The sequence below is a fragment of the Saccoglossus kowalevskii genome, chromosome 2, assembly GCF_978046115.1.
Source record: "Saccoglossus kowalevskii chromosome 2, keSacKowa6.1, whole genome shotgun sequence".
In the NCBI taxonomy this organism is placed as follows: domain Eukaryota; kingdom Metazoa; phylum Hemichordata; class Enteropneusta; family Harrimaniidae; genus Saccoglossus; species Saccoglossus kowalevskii.
In genome coordinates this window covers 33,450,530-33,472,870 of record NC_140642.1, presented here as the reverse complement: position 1 = coordinate 33,472,870, position 22,341 = coordinate 33,450,530, and the positions used below count along the sequence as shown (strand labels likewise).

At 32.2% G+C, this 22,341-nt stretch overlaps 1 protein-coding gene across 1 annotated transcript; it reads right to left on the bottom strand.

The window, feature by feature from the left end:
• LOC100374960 (atlastin-2-like) lies at positions 1 to 19,604 on the bottom strand. Its single transcript, XM_002730750.4, has 12 exons — positions 19,489 to 19,604; positions 16,876 to 17,096; positions 14,048 to 14,188; positions 12,769 to 12,873; positions 11,400 to 11,507; positions 8,643 to 8,735; positions 4,515 to 4,653; positions 4,010 to 4,137; positions 3,448 to 3,504; positions 2,834 to 2,905; positions 1,685 to 2,116; positions 1 to 900 (listed from the first exon to the last, which is right to left on the bottom strand). The coding sequence occupies exons 2-12, from the start codon at positions 17,089 to 17,091 to the stop codon at positions 817 to 819; spliced, it is 1,575 nt and encodes a 524-aa protein (XP_002730796.2). The 5' UTR covers positions 17,092 to 17,096; positions 19,489 to 19,604; the 3' UTR covers positions 1 to 816.
• Positions 19,605 to 22,341: the final 2,737 nt, after the last annotated feature.

Genomic DNA, 22,341 nt, shown 5'->3' with positions numbered 1-22,341 from the left:
TACATTGACGGAAAAATTTATTTATACAATCTAGAATCACTATGACAACACAGACAATTAGTACAAAGTTACATATATTTCAAGTCCTTTTTTTTTTTTTTAAAACTGTGCCAAATATTTTGCTTTTTAATTTTGAAAAATTTACAATTAAGTGTTGTGATACCAATATAGACATGTGAATTTTTTTTATTGACAAATACTATACCACAAAACGTGTGAAAATCATCCCCAATACAACTATCACAAAATACACCGAGTAAATGAAAGCATGAATTGGCTACAAAGTTGCAACAAAGTTGCATAGAAATGTTGTCCATTGTTATGCCCTTTTAAAGAATTGTCGTTCAAAATACTGATATCAATGATAAGATTCCAGCGAACTGGATAAATTTGTTACACATTTTAGAACAATGTGAATGTGACTGGAATTAGGGTATTTGTTGTTGAACAATAAAGGCCAATATTTTGGCTGTAATAGAATCCTGAGATTTCCCTTTTTACTTAGTTTTACTTTATTAATAATTGAAAGTTAGAATCAGATGATCTTGATATGAAAGGGATATCTGCATGGAATTAATTTTTATTTAAAGTTCAAATATTGTTGAATTGGACAAACAGAACACTAGGCGTGTTTATTTTTAAACATTAGATGTAAATAAAGGCACGTTTTTATATTATTCAATACCCTAAACATTTTTTTTTTAAAAACTAAAGCTTGATTCACTCCCAAAATATTCATTCAATATTATCAGCCAATAACAACAACACATGGCATGCACCTGTTTATCATCTCCTTGGTTACGAGTAGAACCATCTTCAGTTTGTTTTCTTCTCCAAAGAACGTTTTAGCGCTGTCTTGGAAGTCTGGTAGATCATGCCTTCCACAACCTTCTTTAATAGCTGTCATCAGATAAGAAAGAAATGTTTTATATTTTCAGATAAATAAAGACGTGTATTTCTAGTTTAAATATGGGTCAATTCACACAGGTGTACAAATAGAAGATTTTCTGTTTCTGGCAAGATCTTGCGTGGAGCGAGTTTTGAAATACACACGACAAGGGATACTTTATCATCATTACTGACAGTGTAATTGACATAGTAAGCAAGGTTGTGGCAGGCGTTCGGTCCACGCCTTTCATGTACTATGCTACATTCTCGCAGTAAACAAAAAAGCACCTACTATTACCTCAGTGATAAAGAAAAATTATGAATTTTTAGAATTGACTGTGGTATCTTTTAATCATTTATAGGTTAATTAATCATCATTTGTCTATAGTATAAAAATAATACTTCTTGATCTTTACTCAAATCACTAATCTAAATCACTTTTTATCAGGTAATTTCACATTGAGAAAATATGCAGAGATGAAGTACCTAATACTCCTCATTTTAATATTTTTCATGCCATCCAATAATAAATGCTCTTTCTTTCTGAACAAGGCAGTACATTACAAGTTGATATGTAACAAGACAGGTGAGCCCCTAGCCATATGTCATTCTGCCCTCTAGTTCGAATTCTGATCAGTTTTTCAAATCAGATACTTTTCAATGATAAAAGTATTACATTGCAATTGAATTGCCTGGAATGCATAGTTAATTTATAAAACTAGTACACAGGTGTTTGAGAATTACAAGAAGACACATATACATGCAGTATGCACTAACATTATGACTGTCAACTTACCGAGTTCCATATGATCTCCGCAAATATGTCAATATAAGAACCCACTTCTCTGTACCGTCCACTATAACGGATATACGCCCACATAAATAACGCAGCGAGAGCAAATCCAAGGATCCAATTAGCTAGGTTGGCTAACGAATAAAGCCCCAAAATACCGAATATACCGGACAGGAAGTACATTATGATCATAACCGAGAAAAACGTGGCAGGAGTACGGGCAGCATTGAAAATGTTCTTGCTATCATTGTGTTTACAAAAATTCTCATAAATATCTTCCAATTCTGATTCCAGTTTATGTGCATATTGAAGACTGAATTCATCACCACCCATCTTCTTCAAATTGGTAAATAAAGCAATGGCATTTTCTCGACATCTCTCGTGAGTAATATCCATATCATGTGGATTAAGATAAGGTTTATCACCGCCACATACCTACAGAAAGAAATTTAATTATAAAGTATCACACCAAAGTTGCACACTAACCCTCTGGGCATCAAAATCAACTTCAGGCACCATCCACAAAAAATGCTCCATTTAATATAGTAATTTTTTGGGTCAGAAACTTCAAGCAATGTCACAACTTGTTTGTTACTGGTAAAGTTCAAAATTAAAAATGAATTCGGTGAAAATTACAGTAATTGTGAAGAAATTAACCCCATTTTGAGTGGGAAATATCTCTAAACATTTTCTAAAATCTGGGAAAAAATGTACGACAGTTTCAAAGTTCCAATCAAGCATGAAAAGAATCGCTATGTTTAAATTGCTTGGGAAGCACATGTTGTATGGATTCCATGAATATGCATCATTAATATGGAAAAATATGTAAATTAGGTCAGCAAAACCACAATTGTAACCGCAGACAACTTGAAGGGATGTTTCTGTGTCTTGACATCATACAGGCAATGTAGATTTGAAAACTCTATTTCACCTCATAAACCACAATTTCAGTGTAACCTTAACTCTTAATTTTTAAAAAGTCAAATTCTGTCATCTTATTTGGCAAATAATTTTGATCAGTAACGGCAGGCAATGGCCCAGTTAGTTTAAAAGTAAGCAAAAAAAATTACAGAAAAAAATAAATCAAAAAAGTGAAAGTTAAACTAACAATGAACAGGATATCCCATGGAGAGTACTCAAAACAAAACTTACCAGTTCCATTTCTTTATTGTATGTATCTTTTGCATTGGCCACAGCTGCAAGATTATTAGCTTCCGCTGTTGCCTGAAAAATAAGGTTTTCATTTTAAACATTGCACTGTTATTGACCTGAAATTTTGTTTTTCAGTAACCGTGTATCAGCCAAGAATCACTCAAATCATTAAAGACCAAAAGAAACATGAAATGATTAAGAGGGGCTCTATAACATATAAATGAATATTCGGAACACCTACCATAGTGTTCAGCAACCACGCTGATCACTGAGTATTTTCAAACTGTGTAATTTTGACAAAAATTCTACCATATACAATACAATGCCATGTTCTGATCAATTAAAATTACTTCAGTTATTAAAATTGACAGGACAAATGATAGATATCTTAGTAGACAACCATTCTTGACTTGCTCATTAATATTACACCCATCACTGGATTTAATTGTACATATTACTGTATCACGTATGAGTTAATACATTAACATTTAATTATCCTTCAGGGCTGATTGAACATGCCATCTCCAACTATGACAACTAGGTTGATTGAGCATGTAAATGCCATATTTTATAATGTTTCATTACACATTTTATAGTGATACACCTATACTGACCTGTAACATAGACTTGGGTTCAGGAAGCTCATCCCCTTGGTATATTTGGATATATGCCTAACAAATAAATGAAAAACATACACATTAAGAAGCTTCCATTATAAAAAAGTAAGTATACATACCCGGAACTCCACTTGCGAAATGCTAACTCGAAAAAATTACAATACAAACATATCCTATAATGCATGTTTATGCTGCAGTTATTATAACAATATTTTATTTGGTTTATAGAAAATGTATCGCTTGATCAGCCAAATTTGAAATAATTTATAAAGGGTTAAAATGTTATACCATTATGCACGACAGTGTATACATCCAATTAATCCTAATCCCAAGACAAATTTGCTTACTAAATTCGAATCCCAATGGGAAACTAAAGATTAACATTGTAAACAACAAAAACAAAAGTGTCCCATGATTCCCTGGGGCAATCACATGGATTGCCAGCTTTTTCCTTAAATGATGGCGAGTGATAATAGACAAAACCACAAACATTGTAGAAAAAATAATTGGGCCTGAATAGAATTTATGAATTAATTATTTAACTAAGGTCTGAAATTACCTTGAAATATTCAACAAGAGCTCTAGCAGTAACTTCTGTACCGTTTATTTGCTTGACAACAAGGTTGCTAGGTGACAAAAGCAACGGCACCAATTCTTTCAGTTGTGACTTGAAATCATCATCAATGTCTAAAATAATGGATATTAAATCATTTGTATTTAGTAAACAGTGATTTGTCTGTATTTGGAGGTTCTCTACAACATATACTGTAAACAGCTCTAATCTAACAAATTTTCATGAGACAGTAAAAATCATTCTAACAGGAATTAATAACATATCGCTGAGATCAAATATTCGCACAATAGAATATATTATTATCTTCAAATATTCATTTATATGTTAATTATTTTTTTAATGCCATTCCTTCATGTTGTTAGAAACATACACATGTATAACAAAACACAAAACAAAGATATCATGAACATACAGCTGCTTCTGAGTAGTTCCAAAAGAAGAAATAGATTGAATGTGTGTTTAAAAGAATTTTCAGAAATAGTGTATTTACCTGACAAGCGACCATCAAAGTTGGGATTTGTGGCAACTTTGAGACCGGGATGGGGTAGTAAAAAACATCCTATTTTCTGGAAACATGATCTAATGTGTTTACGAACTTGTTGTAATTCTTCATGTTGTTTGTCAGAAAGCTGAGAAAAGAAAAGATATGCATAAGGCAACCAGAAAAAAAAAACTGTTTTTAGGCGCAGGCCTGCTCAAAGTGGGACTTTGTGGTTTCAGCCAAAATATTGTGAAATTTTTTTTTTTTTTAAATAATGTTATCTTTGGACCAGAAGCAAATCTTCACCTTTTATTTAGTGTGACGATCAAACAAGGAAAGAGTTAGTGCAAGAATACACAAGATTACTTCATACATCACTAAATGGTTTTCTCTACTGAAAGTATTGATCACAGTAGTTTCTATGCTACTATGTCTACGTACTAGTCCAATTTATCTCGTATTCCAGTAGGACATTGTTTAAAAACAAAATCACTCGGTTTCCAATTTTATACAACTGAAAAAGCAGTTTAGCTCTTATCTGGTTAAGTCAATGTAAAAAGTACATGGGGCTGGCCGGATAAGGGTTAACCAATAACAATAGATTAGGCACTTTGATAGTTTAACCAATAACAATAGATTATGCACTTTGATAGTTTAACAAATAACAATAGATTATGAACTTTGACAGTTTAACCAATAATAGATTATGCACTTTGACAGTTTAACCAATAATAGATTATGAACTTTGACAGTTTAACAAATAACAATAGATTATGAACTTTGACAGTTTAACCAATAACAATAGATTATGAACTTTGACAGTTTAACCAATAACAATAGATTATGAACTTTGACAGTTTAACCAATAACAATAGATTATGCACTTTGACAGTTTAACCAATAATAGATTATGCACTTTGATAGTTTAACAAATAACAATAGATTATGTACTTTGATAGTTTAACAAATAACAATAGATTATGCACTTTGATAGTTTGACCAATAACAATAGATTATGTACTTTGATAGTTTAACAAATAACAATAGATTATGCACTTTGATAGTTTAACAAATAACAATAGATTATGAACTTTGACAGTTTAACCAATAACAATAGATTATGAACTTTGACAGTTTAATCAATAACAATAGATTATGAACTTTGATAGTTTAACCAATAACAATAGATTATGCACTTTGACAGTTTAACCAATAATAGATTATGCACTTTGACAGTTTAACCAATAATAGATTATGCACTTTGACAGTTTAACCAATAATAGATTATGCACTTTGACAGTTTAACCAATAACAATAGATTATGCACTTTGACAGTTTAACCAATAATAGATTATGCACTTTGACAGTTTAACAAATAACAATAGATTATGCACTTTGACAGTTTAACAAATAATAGATTATGCACTTTGACAGTTTAACAAATAACAATAGATTATGAACTTTGACAGTTTAACCAATAATAGATTATGCACTTTGATAGTTTAACAAATAACAATAGATTATGCACTTTGATAGTTTAACAAATAACAATAAATTATGCACTTTGATAGTTTAACAAATAACAATAGATTATGCACTTTGATAGTTTAACAAATAACAATAGATTATGCACTTTGACAGTTTAACCAATAACAATAGATTATGCACTTTGATAGTTTAACAAATAACAATAGATTATGCACTTTGATAGTTTGGCCAATAACAATAGATTATGCACTTTGATTGATAGTTTAACCAATAACAATAGATAATGAACTTTGACAGTTTAACCAATAACAATAGATTATGCACTTTGACAGTTTAACCAATAATAGATTATGCACTTTGACAGTTTAACAAATAACAATAGATTATGAACTTTGACAGTTTAACCAATAACAATAGATTATGAACTTTGACAGTTTAACCAATAACAATAGATTATGCACTTTGACAGTTTAACCAATAACAAAAGATTATGAACTTTGACAGTTTAACCAATAACAATAGATTATGAACTTTGACAGTTTAACCAATAACAATAGATTATGCACTTTGACAGTTTAACCAATAATAGATTATGCACTTTGACAGTTTAACAAATAACAATAGATTATGAACTTTGACAGTTTAACAAATAACAATAGATTATGCACTTTGATAGTTTAACAAATAACAATAGATTATGAACTTTGACAGTTTAACAAATAACAATAGATTATGCACTTTGATAGTTTAACAAATAACAATAGATTATGCACTTTGATAGTTTAACAAATAACAATAGATTATGCACTTTGACAGTTTAACCAATAACAATAGATTATGCACTTTGACAGTTTAACCAATAACAATAGATTATGAACTTTGACAGTTTAACCAATAACAATAGATTATGCACTTTGACAGTTTAACCAATAATAGATTATGCACTTTGACAGTTTAACAAATAACAATAGATTATGAACTTTGACAGTTTAACAAATAACAATAGATTATGCACTTTGATAGTTTAACAAATAACAATAGATTATGCACTTTGATAGTTTAACAAATAACAATAGATTATGCACTTTGATAGTTTAACAAATAACAATAGATTATGCACTTTGACAGTTTAACCAATAACAATAGATTATGCACTTTGATTGATAGTTTAACCAATAACAATAGATAATGAACTTTGACAGTTTAACCAATAACAATAGATTATGCACTTTGACAGTTTAACCAATAATAGATTATGCACTTTGACAGTTTAACAAATAACAATAGATTATGAACTTTGACAGTTTAACCAATAACAATAGATTATGAACTTTGACAGTTTAACCAATAACAATAGATTATGAACTTTGACAGTTTAACCAATAACAATAGATTATGCACTTTGACAGTTTAACCAATAATAGATTATGCACTTTGACAATTTAACAAATAACAATAGATTATGCACTTTGATAGTTTAACAAATAACAATAGATTATGAACTTTGACAGTTTAACCAATAACAATAGATTATGCACTTTGACAGTTTAACCAATAATAGATTATGCACTTTGACAGTTTAACAAATAACAATAGATTATGCACTTTGATAGTTTAACAAATAACAATAGATTATGAACTTTGACAGTTTAACCAATAACAATAGATTATGCACTTTGACAGTTTAACCAATAATAGATTATGCACTTTGACAGTTTAACAAATAACAATAGATTATGAACTTTGACAGTTTAACAAATAACAATAGATTATGCACTTTGATAGTTTAACCAATAACAATAGATTATGCACTTTGACAGTTTAACAAATAACAATAGATTATGCACTTTGATAGTTTAACAAATAACAATAGATTATGAACTTTGACAGTTTAACAAATAACAATTGATTATGCACTTTGATAGTTTAACCAATAACAATAGATTATGAACTTTGACAGTTTAACCAATAACAATAGATTATGCACTTTGATAGTTTAACCAATAACAATAGATTATGCACTTTGACAGTTTAACCAATAACAATAGATTATGAACTTTGACAGTTTAACCAATAACAATAGATTATGAACTTTGACAGTTTAACAAATAACAATAGATTATGCACTTTGATAGTTTAACAAATAACAATAGATTATGCACTTTGATAGTTTAACAAATAACAATAGATTATGCACTTTGATAGTTTAACAAATAACAATAGATTATGTACTTTGATAGTTTAACAAATAACAATAGATTATGCACTTTGATAGTTTAACAAATAACAATAGATTATGCACTTTGATAGTTTGACCAATAACAATAGATTATGTACTTTGATAGTTTGACAAATAACAATAGATTATGCACTTTGATAGTTTAACAAATAACAATAGATTATGTACTTTGATAGTTTAACAAATAACAATAGATTATGCACTTTGATAGTTTAACAAATAACAATAGATTATGTACTTTGACAGTTTTTAAAAAATAATAGATAATGCATTTTGACAATTTAACAAATAACAATAGACGATGGAATGGATACTATACTTTTCATTGTCAAATACTATAAAAAATATAATTAATCACTTATTTTGTTGATAAACAAGTTGTAACATAAATGAGACTATAATATACCAACCTTGAGTCTTTTATCAAGTGCAGCATTTCCACCCGCAAAGCCGTATGGTGCTTCATACGGGTAACTCCAATCTCGTACAAGAAACAACAGCGACTGATAAATAAAGAAGAAATAAATGTAAATCAGTACACTATAAAATAAAAATATTACAACCCGAATAGGACCAAGCGAGACATTGTGCAACATCAGGCAAAGTGATCACCATATTCAGCCAGTGATATGTACAATGATAAATTCAAAATGTTTCACTGACACTATGAGTATGATTTGTCAACCCATTCTCCATAAAAAAAAGACTCCCTTCAGCCAAATTTGACGAACAGATAACTAAAATATGAAGGGATAAAATAATTAATTATGCAATTTTTGTCAAGAAAATTAAAATTATGCAAATCAGAAAATTAAATTGAACAGAGTGTAAAACTAATAAGGTCTGCGTATGTAACAAACCATCTATGTACCAAGTTTCATTGAAATGTGATCAGAACCAAACAACTATGAATTATTTATGCTAATTAGGAAATTTATATGAACACATTTTAACCCAAAATTGATCATATTTGTAGATTGTCCTAGAGCATCTATGTACAAAGTTTCATTGAAATGTGATGATTAGTACTTGAGATATCAGTGTGAAAGTTAAAAATGTATTAATTATGCAAATTAGGTAATTAATAAGCATTAATATATACCAACAACTAATTGGCTCTCTGCATAGTCTTAGAGGATCTATATACCAAGTTTCATTGAAATGTGTTGATTAGTACTTGAGATATACATGAAAATTCTGATAATTAATTAATTATACAAATGAGGTAATTAATTGATATGCACAAATATTTATCCCAAAAGATACAAGTGGAAAAGCCAAACATTTACTAATCATTATACAAATTAGGTAATTAGCATGCACAGATTTTCACCCAAAACTAATCAAAACCTGGCATTAGTTCAGAACATCTATGAATGAGTGGTTCTTTAGATATCAGTGGAATACTCATGGAACAGCGAGAAATGAGCTAATTATCATGCAAATTAAGTAATTAATATGCATGGATTTCTACCAAAACCTAATCAAATCTGCGCATTGGCCCAGAGCATCTATGCAGCAAGTTTCATCAAAAGCTGATGTATGGTTCTTGAGATATCAGTGGAACAGACACACACACACACACATACTCACATACACACAGGGTAACTGCAGGGCTCATACCACTAATTGAATTTCCATAGACGACAATAGTAACATATGACGAGATTGCTATATGAAAATGACGAAGAAAGTTGAAAATATGGCTCAAAAATGGGAAATCAACATGCCAGTAATCAACCATATGAAAAAAACTAACATGATGGCCAGCTCAAACTCTTGCAAATCTCAGGTAAACAAGACACACCTACTGTATTTGGATTGCACCAAGAGAAATCAATGGAAAAACACCAAGATTAGAACATCCATTAACACACAGAATAAACCCACAGGTACACAGCCGCTAAGTAGTAAACAAAAGACCACATGTTGGTCTCACCTCTGACCCAGGTGATTACGCCCTCAAACAGGGAGCACCTGAGAAAAATAATATTTAAAAAATTTCATTGGTTCTTGCTAGGCATTTAAATTTAAATTGGGCTACGAGCAGCCATTGGTTAATTAGTGGCATGAGACCTGCAAAGACTCCCATTGTGTGCTTCGCAAAAAAGTATATATACAAGTATGTAAACAATGTTAAACAAATTGATCTGTAATTTTGAATGCATTGGAAATTAGTCATGAAATTTAATCAATTGAACACACAAAGTCTGTGTTCTAATCAGATAACACCAATGAGGTCAGCGTTTTAAGTGTACATGTATTATAACTATAGACCCCTTTCATAAGTTGAGTGCCCTCAAACACTTCCCATTTCAGAAGAACTGAAAGAAACAGACGCAGCAGCTATCTAAGAAGTACTGTTTTAAAAGTAAGAAACAATGTGAATTTTGACTTATTTTTATTTTGACCCAGTGATTCAGAAGTCAATCCATATCTTAGGCTCTTACCTCCTGACCTGTACATCAAATTGAAAGCTTATTTTTATTAATGCAATCTAGAATACAAGTTCACATCTATGTAAAGGACAACATGAATTGACATCACATGTTTGTTTTTTTTCAATATTAGCACAAATGATGACCGCATTGTTACCATGGATACTGCCTCTGTATTCTAAAGCGATCTATTTAATTACCCTGGGATAGCATATCCAGGCCTTGATACATTGATGGTATCCTGGTTGAAGCAACAGCTGTCTGGTTTGGTTAGAGGCAGACGCTGGCTAAATAGCTGTCTACTTGTTCAGGTGACTACTTTTGTTTTTACACAACGAAAAGAGTCACATTCAAGGCTCTAGCTTTCTAAATCTAGTCGCTTACTCCAGAATTTAGAGAAACACCTGAGCTGTAGATGCGTTTCAGCTTCAAACAAAGATCTAGTCAGAAGTTTGCATGGAAACTTCTTTTCTCTTATAACATTAACCTTTTGAGCCACCATTTTTTTTATTCAGACTTTGGTTTAATATTTTGTATGTAATTTGCTATCATTTTTATTTTTTATAATTTTGGAGAAAATGCACATAATTTCCTATAGGCTACAGGTATTTATCAAAATTATGATAAAAATGTGGAAAATATGTGTGTGTTTTTTTTAAATTGTGATAAAAGTGGACTTTGTCACTCAAAAGGGTCATAAATCTTAGCACAACAACTCTGAACACATACTTGGAATGGTTTGGCATCGTTGCTTTCCATAGCCAATCTTCCATATTCTGTAAAGAGTTGCAAATGTTGCAGGTCATCCTCTTGTATGTTTTGACTCAGATTATACACCTACAGAAGAGATCAGGACAATGTTATTGTAAAGACACCTTGTTGACATATAAACATTCTTGTATATTATTCCTTTCAGGGGTCAGCATGACCTTCAAGAGTAAGCCGACTGTATTTCATCAAAAAAGTTATTCATTTTTAACAGTTCTCCACTATATGATCTCAAAGTGCCATTCTTGTATACCATTGTTGCACTATTAAAAGCATTATTATTCTATGTTATACTTTTATAGCTACTGTACTGATAGAAATACTGTATTTCTAAAGATGCAATAAATATTATTATTATTATACATCTGTCACCGTAACAGCATAAGTTACAGCTTGCTGTAATTTTGTGGTATTTTTTTGGGGGGGGGGATTTCATCCTACCATATTAGGAAATGCGAATTCCAAATATGGAATGATTACGCGCATAAACATCCTCTAATAATAAAAACAAACATGGCTGCCACCAGAGTTTGACCGGATTCAACACAGAAGTTAGCTGATTCTGTTCTAAACATTTTGGATTTCGACATTCCCATGGTGTACCCTCGGAAGGAAAAGATGTATAATAATAAGGTTATTACGAGAAACCTCAAAGTATGCACTCAGACAGTACGCTGCGCGTCGGTCGATACTCCAGCTGTACAGTCTTCGTGCATACTTTGAGGTATTCTTGTAATAACCTCATATTATTATTATTATTATTACGATTATTGTATGCTTACGTAAAAGATAGATGTATCTATGTTCAAAATAAGTCTTATTTTAATGATCTAGCATGTAATAAGTGTAATTTTTGGTTTATGTGCTCTTCTATTGGAGATGTGTTTTTAGTTGAGCAAATATGATATTGCATATGGGTCGGGTCAGGCCGGTCAGACACCATGAACATCATTATTGCTTGGCGGGTTGATAAAAGATAATGTACGTTTCTGTACGTCTTTGTAAAAGCAGGAACCAAACTACCGTACCAATCACGATTTTTATGCAATGAAATACACTTTTTACATGCATATTTTAATAAATGTCATCAACGTCCGGTAATAACACCCTGGGCCAATACTCGGGGATGCTCTCAACTCGTTAAAAAATACAGGAAGGGGGCTTATGATCGGGAAAGTATGGTATGTCAGATATTCCTAGACTGATCACATTTGAAATTTCAGACAAACATAAAACACCTTTGCACACAAATTTGCATAAATCAGTAAAATAATAATTTGCATAAATCAATAAAATATTTACTAGTATTTGTTATATTTCACCATCTTACCTGGACAGAACTTGTCATTGTACTTAAAGCAAACACAGTTGCACAGTCTTTCACAGTAGACTGACTGTCAAAGGCACCCTGGGTGTCCATCAAAATAACAGCAACCTGTGTACAATGTAATAAATGCAAGTCATTGAATTGAATCACTAAACAAACTGACAATATGGATAATCCCTCGTCAAGATGCGAGTGTTCGCACACAGCTCCTAAGCATGGGGCTTAGAGGTCAAAAACTTGTGCAAACTCATAACACGGGGTAATAAATATTTTGTTAAATCTGACACTTTTTTTAAGACCCAGTCCAGATCTTTAGCAAGGGTTAACGAAGTGTGTGCAAACAATTAGCTTGGGAAAAGCGTTCAAAACACCATTTACTATTTCGGTATGCCGTTTCCAACATGATAATCAACAAGGGCACATCTAAGGACACTGTTCTGGAGAAAAAGGTGAAGTGACGACAAGACCCTGCAGTCTGCACTTTCTGAATTTGCTTTGGAGTTGTTTTCTAACCATAAAACTAACATGTACACCTTCCAAGTTACTGCACTGAGTAATCAATGTTAAAATAACTGGAGATTCTTTACAAGTTTGGGCATTATTTAGCCTATGCTAACCACTGTTTTCTCGCACACATTAACACAATTGGGTCTAGTTGACGTGCAAACATACTAGATTAATCTAAATCTTAGCACGTACTTGATGTAGATAGAAGTATTGCACACTACCAGTTTATGCAGATACAAAAAGTACAACAAATTCACATGTATGTATCAAGGTACAGTATTCAAACAAAATTTGGTCCATCATAGCTTTTAAAACAGTCTATTAAATTTGACTATTGGAATCACCGTGCAAAAATCTCTTACTGATTTAGAAGTGAATGCCTGAGTTTTTTAATACACACTGAGGGACAGAAAGTACATACACGAACAACATCTGTTTCTGTCCACCTGTTTCCAAACCTAACAATGCTCGTTTAGTCATCAGGGAGAAATAAACTTATAAATTTATACTACCGGGGTATTGTGCAAACCAGTTTGGCTGAGGGAATAGAGCCCACTGATGACATCCTGACAAGAGGTGAACAAACTAACCACCACTAAGTACAAAGGTAATGTTTTAGAAGGTGATGCTGTATAAATGCATTGACATTTGCCAAAATCCGAATGATAATGTCAAGCAGACATGCTTTTTTTCAGCTACAAGAAAAATGGGGCTTCAGAATTGCAGACAACCATACAAGATGTAAGTGAAGCAAAAGATAGAAAGACCAATTTACCTCTTGCCCATCTGGTCCTGGACATACAAAAACTTCACTCCATATAAGGATGCCTGTTGTATCTCTTTCTGATCCTCCACGCCATGGAAAGCCTGCTAGGATTTCATCGTCATTTCCTAACCAGTCATTACCATTCTGTCCCTGAACACAAAACAAAATGTGCTTACAATACTGTAAAATATTTTATTTTCACTTGAAATTAATTTTTGCTATTTTTCCAGCAAATATACCTTTTTCCTATATTTACCTTTTTTCCCCACATTCAACTTGTCAAAAATCAGTGAAAATAAATTCCATACCAAACACCCGAAAAGTCTTTTCAGTGAAAATTAATTCTAGCTAAAATAAAGTATTTTACAGTAGTACTTAAATAAATATACATGCATCTAAGGCCCTTCCCAAAAAATCTTCATCAGGCAGGATGATTAGTTATCATTTTACTATATTGAACAAACAAGACATTGTTGCAAAATGGTGGTGTACATGCAAAATCATTCCAACTGGCAGAATCAGTTTCTCTCTCACTGGCGCAGCCACGAAAACAGTGAATTTTTTTGTTGGGTCAAATCAAAAGTTTAACCTCTGAATCTGAATAAAGTATAAGTGACTGTGAATGTAAAATAAAGCAGACAACTCTTTATGTTGTTGTTACAGCTCAACAAATTACAAACTTGCATGATAGATCTAGCTTGAGCAATGTCTGCCAGCATATATTCCATTTTAACAATTGACCCATAGGACTAGCTACCCCAAGTTGTGACTGAAAATATCCACTGTAAAATACTTTATTTTCGCTCCAACAAATATATCTTTTTTTTCTATATTTTACATTCAACTCATCAAAAGTCTATTCAGCGAAAATGAATTCCAGCTAAAATAAAGTATTTTACATTACATTTACTAGACTAAATCTTGGCTAAAAAGCTAAGATAACATTACCTGCAATGCAACTCAAATAAGTTGAAACCAAGAACATTTTGTTTTCACCTTTAAATGTTTGACACCACCCAATACTGTTTAGGGCTTGTCATGTATTCAAACTCATTATAATACGCATCTCATAATATTTAATAACAATAGTTCTTTTTTACAGAATCTGTCAATCAGTGTAAACCATTTTCACTGCTGGAAATTTTCACAATTTGAGGACGTTTTGGCCATTACAAAGAAAAATTTCACAAAAGCCACCGACACTTTTTGTCGTCGGACCCTGGAAATATTTTTCACTGCTACAAAATTTTCTTGACTTCTAAGAAAATTTGCCTTGCATATATAGGGCTGTTTACAGTATTTCTTTACAGCATGTTGCTCCTAAATCAGTCAGGCTGAGAGAAAGATGTAAAAAACTTGTAACATGCAACAAACAATCAAATTTTGCAGGCCCAAGTAGTTAAAGTGTTATGCATGAATTATTAATAGAATGTTAATTTAGCAAACAATCTCATTATTAGAATTATTAGTCCGTTAAATAAGCCACATCTTAAATTAGCAAAACTACAGATTAGCCGAATTAGCATAAATAACATGCTTGCTAAACGACATGTTTACATAGTACATCTTCTCTTTCAAAGAGCAGCATTATAACAACTGTTTCTGTATAATATTTCGTAATTTTCAAATCAAGATTTGCTGATTTCCAGAAATATCACAAACAATTTCTTCATAAAAACAACAAAAAAACACGACTGATTGTTGTTCAGTTCAGTTTTAGTTACCATACATGTAATGGCTAGGAAATACAAAGCTGTACTGTATTTTCAGTATGAATAAATCCAGAGAAATGTTATTTAAAATTTGCATAAAAAGAGTTTACTGTTGTCCTTTTTTAACACAGATGCATGGTATAGATATAACCATCCAGCATCTGAAATATCATCCTAACCAGCTGCTGCACTATACACTCAGCATATCGTGATGCATACATACATGTATCCAGCAATAAAGATAAACAATGCACTTGAACTAAAACAAAATAGTGGCTAATTAATATTCAAATAATAAAACGATGTTCACCAAGAATTAATTACAAATTACTAGCTTGAAATTCTGAATCATGAGGGTATTTACTAAATGTAGATCAGATAAGAAAATCTATTGAGGATCCTGTAAATACCCGTAAATAAGTGGTAATATATTAATGGGTTTTTAGAAATCCACCTGTGTTGACCACTAAAATTCACCTTACAAAAAGCTAAATCAATGCATAAATGCATAAATAAATAAATAAATAAATAAATAAATAAATAAATAAATAAATAAATAAATAAGTGAATGAATAAATAAACAAATAAATAAATAAATACTGTATTTGTTCCATTAGAAGTGCATGCCCTTATGACCATTACAGAGGTGTTTTGATAGACAAAATGGATCATATTTTAATGATTCAGTAAAAACAAATACAATTTTTTGGTTTATATTATCTATTGCAGATGCACATCTAATAGAGAAAATATGCTAATTTAGATAACACATTATCTTTAGTTTTAGACAGTATGCAAATAGACATTGATTTAGCTTATAGGATTAGGCTGAGGTACCTTTCAGAATAATACACAGCTCAGCATATGGTATCATTTCAAATTTACATATGGCCGCAAATAAAATCATTTATTTGCTATGCTCAAAAATGTCATTACAGGAAAACCTAAAATCTAAAATCAATACCAAATTTTCTCTTCAGTGCCTAGCGTGTATAAACTAAACTCTGTAAAAATGAACAATTTTTTCAGTACTTTTGTAGAATTCTCCTTCATTATTAAAAACCTATGTTTACAAACATAGTTAAACTCATAAGTCAACAATACCATTAGAAGATCTTAACTTACCCCTCTATGAAGGTATCTTAAGATAAAGTCCAGAAGAAATGATTTTCCTTTACGGAAAGCTCCGGCTACTGACAAAACAACAACTTTTTTGTTACGCACATGGTCTTGCAGGAGAACACTTTCTAAAGCCTCTTCATCTAGCAGAAATGTATGGTTGTCTGCATCAGTTTGTACAATCTGAATTGGTTGTCCCAGGTTTATTTTATTATCGGACATCTTTCCTGTACATATGTATAGAAGGGTTAATTAGTTAGTTTCAGCTGGAGGAAATAAAACAACAAACACACAAACCCATGAAGACATGATGGTTCTGACTACCCCAACTATCCCAAAGTACAGTTATCTGAGTTTTCAGTCTTTCTTTTCAGTGTGATAGTTGCCAGGCCATGAAAATGCCCAGATGTCAGCCCCTGAGAATAGCCAACAACTTCAAAGTTCGACAATGTTGAAAGTAATTATTAACATCTTTTTAACCCTTTTGAAGCACCAAAATCAACTTTTGTCACTTTTCAAAAAAATTCAGAATTTGTTGATGTTTTTTGCAAATTACCTTGACAGGAGTTGTAGCCAATAGGAAGTTAATTCCAAAAATTATCAAAATGTCAAAATGTTTTTAATTTTAAAGGGAAAAATTCTAGTGCTCAAAAAAGTATTTCAAGTGATCTTGCATTATTGGACAAATGAGTGTGTCATAGGTCATAATTACATGTATCATAGAGTGATTATCTGTTCAGCAATAATTATGGTAAGCCATGACTGCATGTATTTTTACAAAGCAAAAATCTTAAAATCCGTGAATATTTTTTGGTCTAATATTTCAATTGCACTCAAACCAAAAATAGCATTTCTTGTACACCAGGTCAAAAAAATAGAATAGAATAGAATAGAATAGAATAGAATAGAATAGAATAGAATAGAATAGAATAGAATAGAATAGAATAGAATAGAATTTCTAAGCTCAAGAACTTAACATCCATGGTAGACGTATACAAACAAATAGTAAAAAATATGATAAATAACCTCACTCGCTCAGAAATTAAAAATCCCCTATTGGCCAGCTTCAGTGCACAATTTGATAGCAAAGTTAATTGATTCTCATTTCATTTTCCTGTCATCTACATTTTCATCCTGGTTTTTGAAACACAATTTTTACTTTGAAATGGGTCCACAATCTGTGGTACCTTAAATTTCCTCACTTGAGGGACACAATGATTGATTTCAACAAGCATGAGTAGGATGTCCAGAACACAATAGTGGATTTAGGGTTATCAAATAAATACATCTAACACCAGACTTTGTTTGATCGAACAGCAAATAATACTAAATGGGTTGTGTTTGACAACATAAGTAGACCATTGGTGACATGTGATACAAGTCTCAATGATAAAAATAGTTCTGTTGCGCGTGTCTGAATAGAAGTAATTTTTTTTTTATACTGACTCGAGGTAAATAATTTACTACCATATTGTTGCCAGGAAAACTATCTAAATAACCGTTAATCTTTGACCTATTTTCATAGCAAGTCAAGTATTCAGCACAAAATCTAACGTTATTTGCATACAAGTCCCATCGTAGTGAGCATCATTCTTGTATGTAAAAAGAAATGGTGTCAATATCGGTAGTCAGTTAACTTTTCTACTGAGCTCCAGGTATAATCTTTCAGTATTCAAAAACTTGTTTTCACCAACGATTTGTCTGGTCGTAATTTCATACTGCTAACTTTTCAAAAAAGAGTTATTTGGTTACAAGTTTAACACTAAAAAGTTCATTGAAAAGAATATGTATATGCAAGAAAACTCTGTTTACCTTGCGTACCAAGACCTGACATGCACGCACACATGTGTACGAGAGTAAAAACCAATTCTGTTATTTTTACAGTGTTGGCATCTCTATTAATTATTATTATATAAGGCGTTGTGTATGACATAATAATTCAATAATATAGTCATAATAAATGTTATGGATGAATGATGAGTAATCAAGTATAATAAATCTAAAATGTCTTGATTTTATATGACTTATTGTTTATACCGGTAACGTCGAATCATTTAAATGACAGTATCCTCTCATCGCAGTATATGATTCATGCATTACAAGTTGATATCTAGTGCAAGAATATGACAAGGGAATGGGAATTAAGCTCGAGTTTTGAGGACATTTCCTCCCCTTTTCACAATTCAAATTGATTGTACGTTACACGTTCTGTCTACAATTTACATAACAGAACTTTATTATTTACAATTACCACTGACCCAGTACAACGTTACATGGGCAGACGTCATTTGAAAAAGAAGCAAACGTCACTTCAGAACACAGGTATGCCACGTGTAACTAAACCGTGTACTCATCATGTTTTTGAAAATCAGAAATAAATGTCACACAATGAATGTTGCATTGAGAATATACGACAGACTAATGCAAATATTATATTCAAATGACTGCATGAACCGAGCTTCAAGCTAAAACATCATCGGCTGACGTCCGACACAGCCTGTGTACGGTACGGTCACTTCACATCGAACCAACGGTAACTTAGTGCCCTACATACACATATCGAATGGTGTTGTATCTTCATGTAAGTATGAATTGTGAAATGAGAAGAATATAGCTTACCTATAAATTACAGTAAATGTCAAGATGAAAAACAGACTGATGATTCGCGGCCCGGTAAGTTTACCTCTTCATTCAGCCACTCATTCTATCGACGTTCCGCCATATTGGTTTAAATTTGATCACGTGATACAACGTGATAAAAAAAAAAAAAACTGAAAAAACCTTTGACCTCAGTACAGTTCATTTTTTTATTTTCCGTACCTTTTCGCTGGGTACTGACACATAGCATACCAACATCTCAGTTCTTGTCTTTAAATGTATCCCAACGTTATTAAAAGAATATTGATTCATACCGAAAACATAAATGTGAAAAAAAAAAACATATTTAATTACAATGAAATTCAGAATTTCTAAAAAATGAGATTAGTGGTATTGAAAATAAATAGAGCATAATATTATAAGCATATAGTTTATAAATATATAGTCTGTACAAAATCTACCATGAGTTTTGTGGCTTGCAACCATTCGTAACTTAGTTAGCGTCCCGCGCCATTTTGCTGGTTAGTAATCGATGCTGAACTACATCTGAGGAACTTTAGTGTGTTGATTTGGGTAACATCATCCAGTACTTTTACCATGTAAGTACAGCCTTGCCAGGCGAGAGTTTGAGTTCCCATGGCTGCGATATATATTCGTAATACACAATTTTTGACACATCGCTAAAGTGTGTTAATACTGGTAAGCCTGAATCCCTTTTTATTGCCCTAGATTTGAACTTGAAATAATGGGTTGTTTAACTCGGAAGAAGGTTCTCTCCTTGGGAAGCGACTGGGGTGCGTCGTTGATGTGCGTCCAGTACCTGAGAAGTATACCTCTACCCAGATATTCCAAATACGAGAATGTACCCCGTCTAAACAGTTCTACGAAAATGCTTGTCCAACATAGACGACGGTTCTTCTGTTTTACAATTTGTCGTCTATGATATGAACCGTTTCCGTCAGAATTTTGAATGGTTGTTTTGAGCTCTAGACCACTTTTAACTGGATTATCAGAATTATAGATGCAATTCTTGCTTACCCTTTTGCCAAATATTCATACACAGCTCACCCCTTTCCCCCACTATGGATAGTCTATTCCAATTTAACACCATTGAGTATATTCATGAATACTGTTAGATTCTTTCTCGACGCATGAGAACAGTTTATGCACGCTTACACAGCTTACATGTAAAAAGATTACGTATATATGATTGGCATTTTACAGTCTTAGCATAAAAGTGCGACTTTGAAGTGACAAATAGTATATGACAAATTGCATCTCAATATTGCAAACGTGTGCACTTTGACATGCTCTACCCCCAGATGCACAGTTTATTCCGCTATCTCGTGTGGGCGATAACGACAACACCGGAATGAATGGTTGGGCAGACAGGAGTCTCAATTGCTTGAGACCCATTATATCTTGCCCTGGATGATAAGAGGCAGTGGCGAAACATACACCAATAATCGCATCTTTGATTTGCCGAAGGCAGAAAACATTAAGATTCTGTTAATCCATGCATCGAGTTACATTCGTTAAAACGGCATGTGTATATTTCAACGTGTTTCATAGTATACACCCCACCCTCAAGGAGCTGCATGAGTTGCGCCCTCACCGGTACGGTTGTTAACTAATAGCAAAGAGCGCATTGTTGTTGTTGCCCGCGATGTCAAACGAAAAGAGAGATAAGATACCGTGTCTCATATCTCAGTTCATCGTGTATTGTTTGTATATTTCCCGATTACTACTAGCCGCGCTGCATCACATCTTCAGTTGTTGCATATATTCGGCTCAATGTATTTTCCATTGTATATCGGTACTATATGATATTATTTATTTGACAACTAAATGTGCTAGATTTAAAGCCAGTGAATATGTAAAGTTAACCACAAACTGCGCATTGTTTCCTTGACAACCCAATTTGAAACATAATGAATATATTTGCAACACCGAATCCGAAATTAAACACAGTTAAAAGGGCGGTGGTCTCCGCGCAGCACGTGTTCGGATTTCATGTATTGGCCAACTTCTTGATCTTGGACAAGTTTTCTTCGTACACTGGTATTACAATAGCAACATTTCTAAATAATAATGTAAAATATTAGTTCAAGTTTGTATGTATACTGTTCTAAAGAGACAGTAACCGAAATTGCGTCTGCAACGACAAAATAAAGTAAAATCGTTAATACATCTATCAAATGTCTAGCGCCTGAGACATATCGACAACTGTTACTATACATTACATAATCAGTCCGTACAATCTTCAATAATAATGATTGGTGAAGCCTTAAAAGCCCAGAAATATCGGCTGAAACTCTAGAAAAATACTTTGCTGTCTGGTAAATGTATTATCTGCAGACATTACAGAAAAAATAATACCAACCACTCAAGGATGATGACGTAGTTGGGAGCATGACGTCATCAGGTTCGAAGGGCATTCTCCGGGTCAGAACTGTCGAGGTAGTATACAGAAGTTATTTATACATTTAATTCTGTGGGAGAATACAAACAAATTGGCCAATAAAAACAATTATGCAACAACGTGAAAACACTGCCTTCATTACGAGATTAGGTAAAGTAGCTTGACTGAACTAAATTTCAATCCATGACGTAAATTATGATCGCAATTTTCTCTTATAGTGAAGAAGGTTGAATCATTTGACATTTTTGAGGATTTTTTTTTCACGTACACGTGTATGCAGAACCTTTATTTTCAGAGTTTTTTTTAAAAAATATTTTAGCTATATATTCATTTCCATGCTACGTTTCCAAAACTTTATATAAAAATTAAATGACTCTTCTGGTCGCCTCATATTCATTTAAATATTTCAAAGTAATTTTGCACACCCAATTCTCCTCCCCTAAAATCGTACT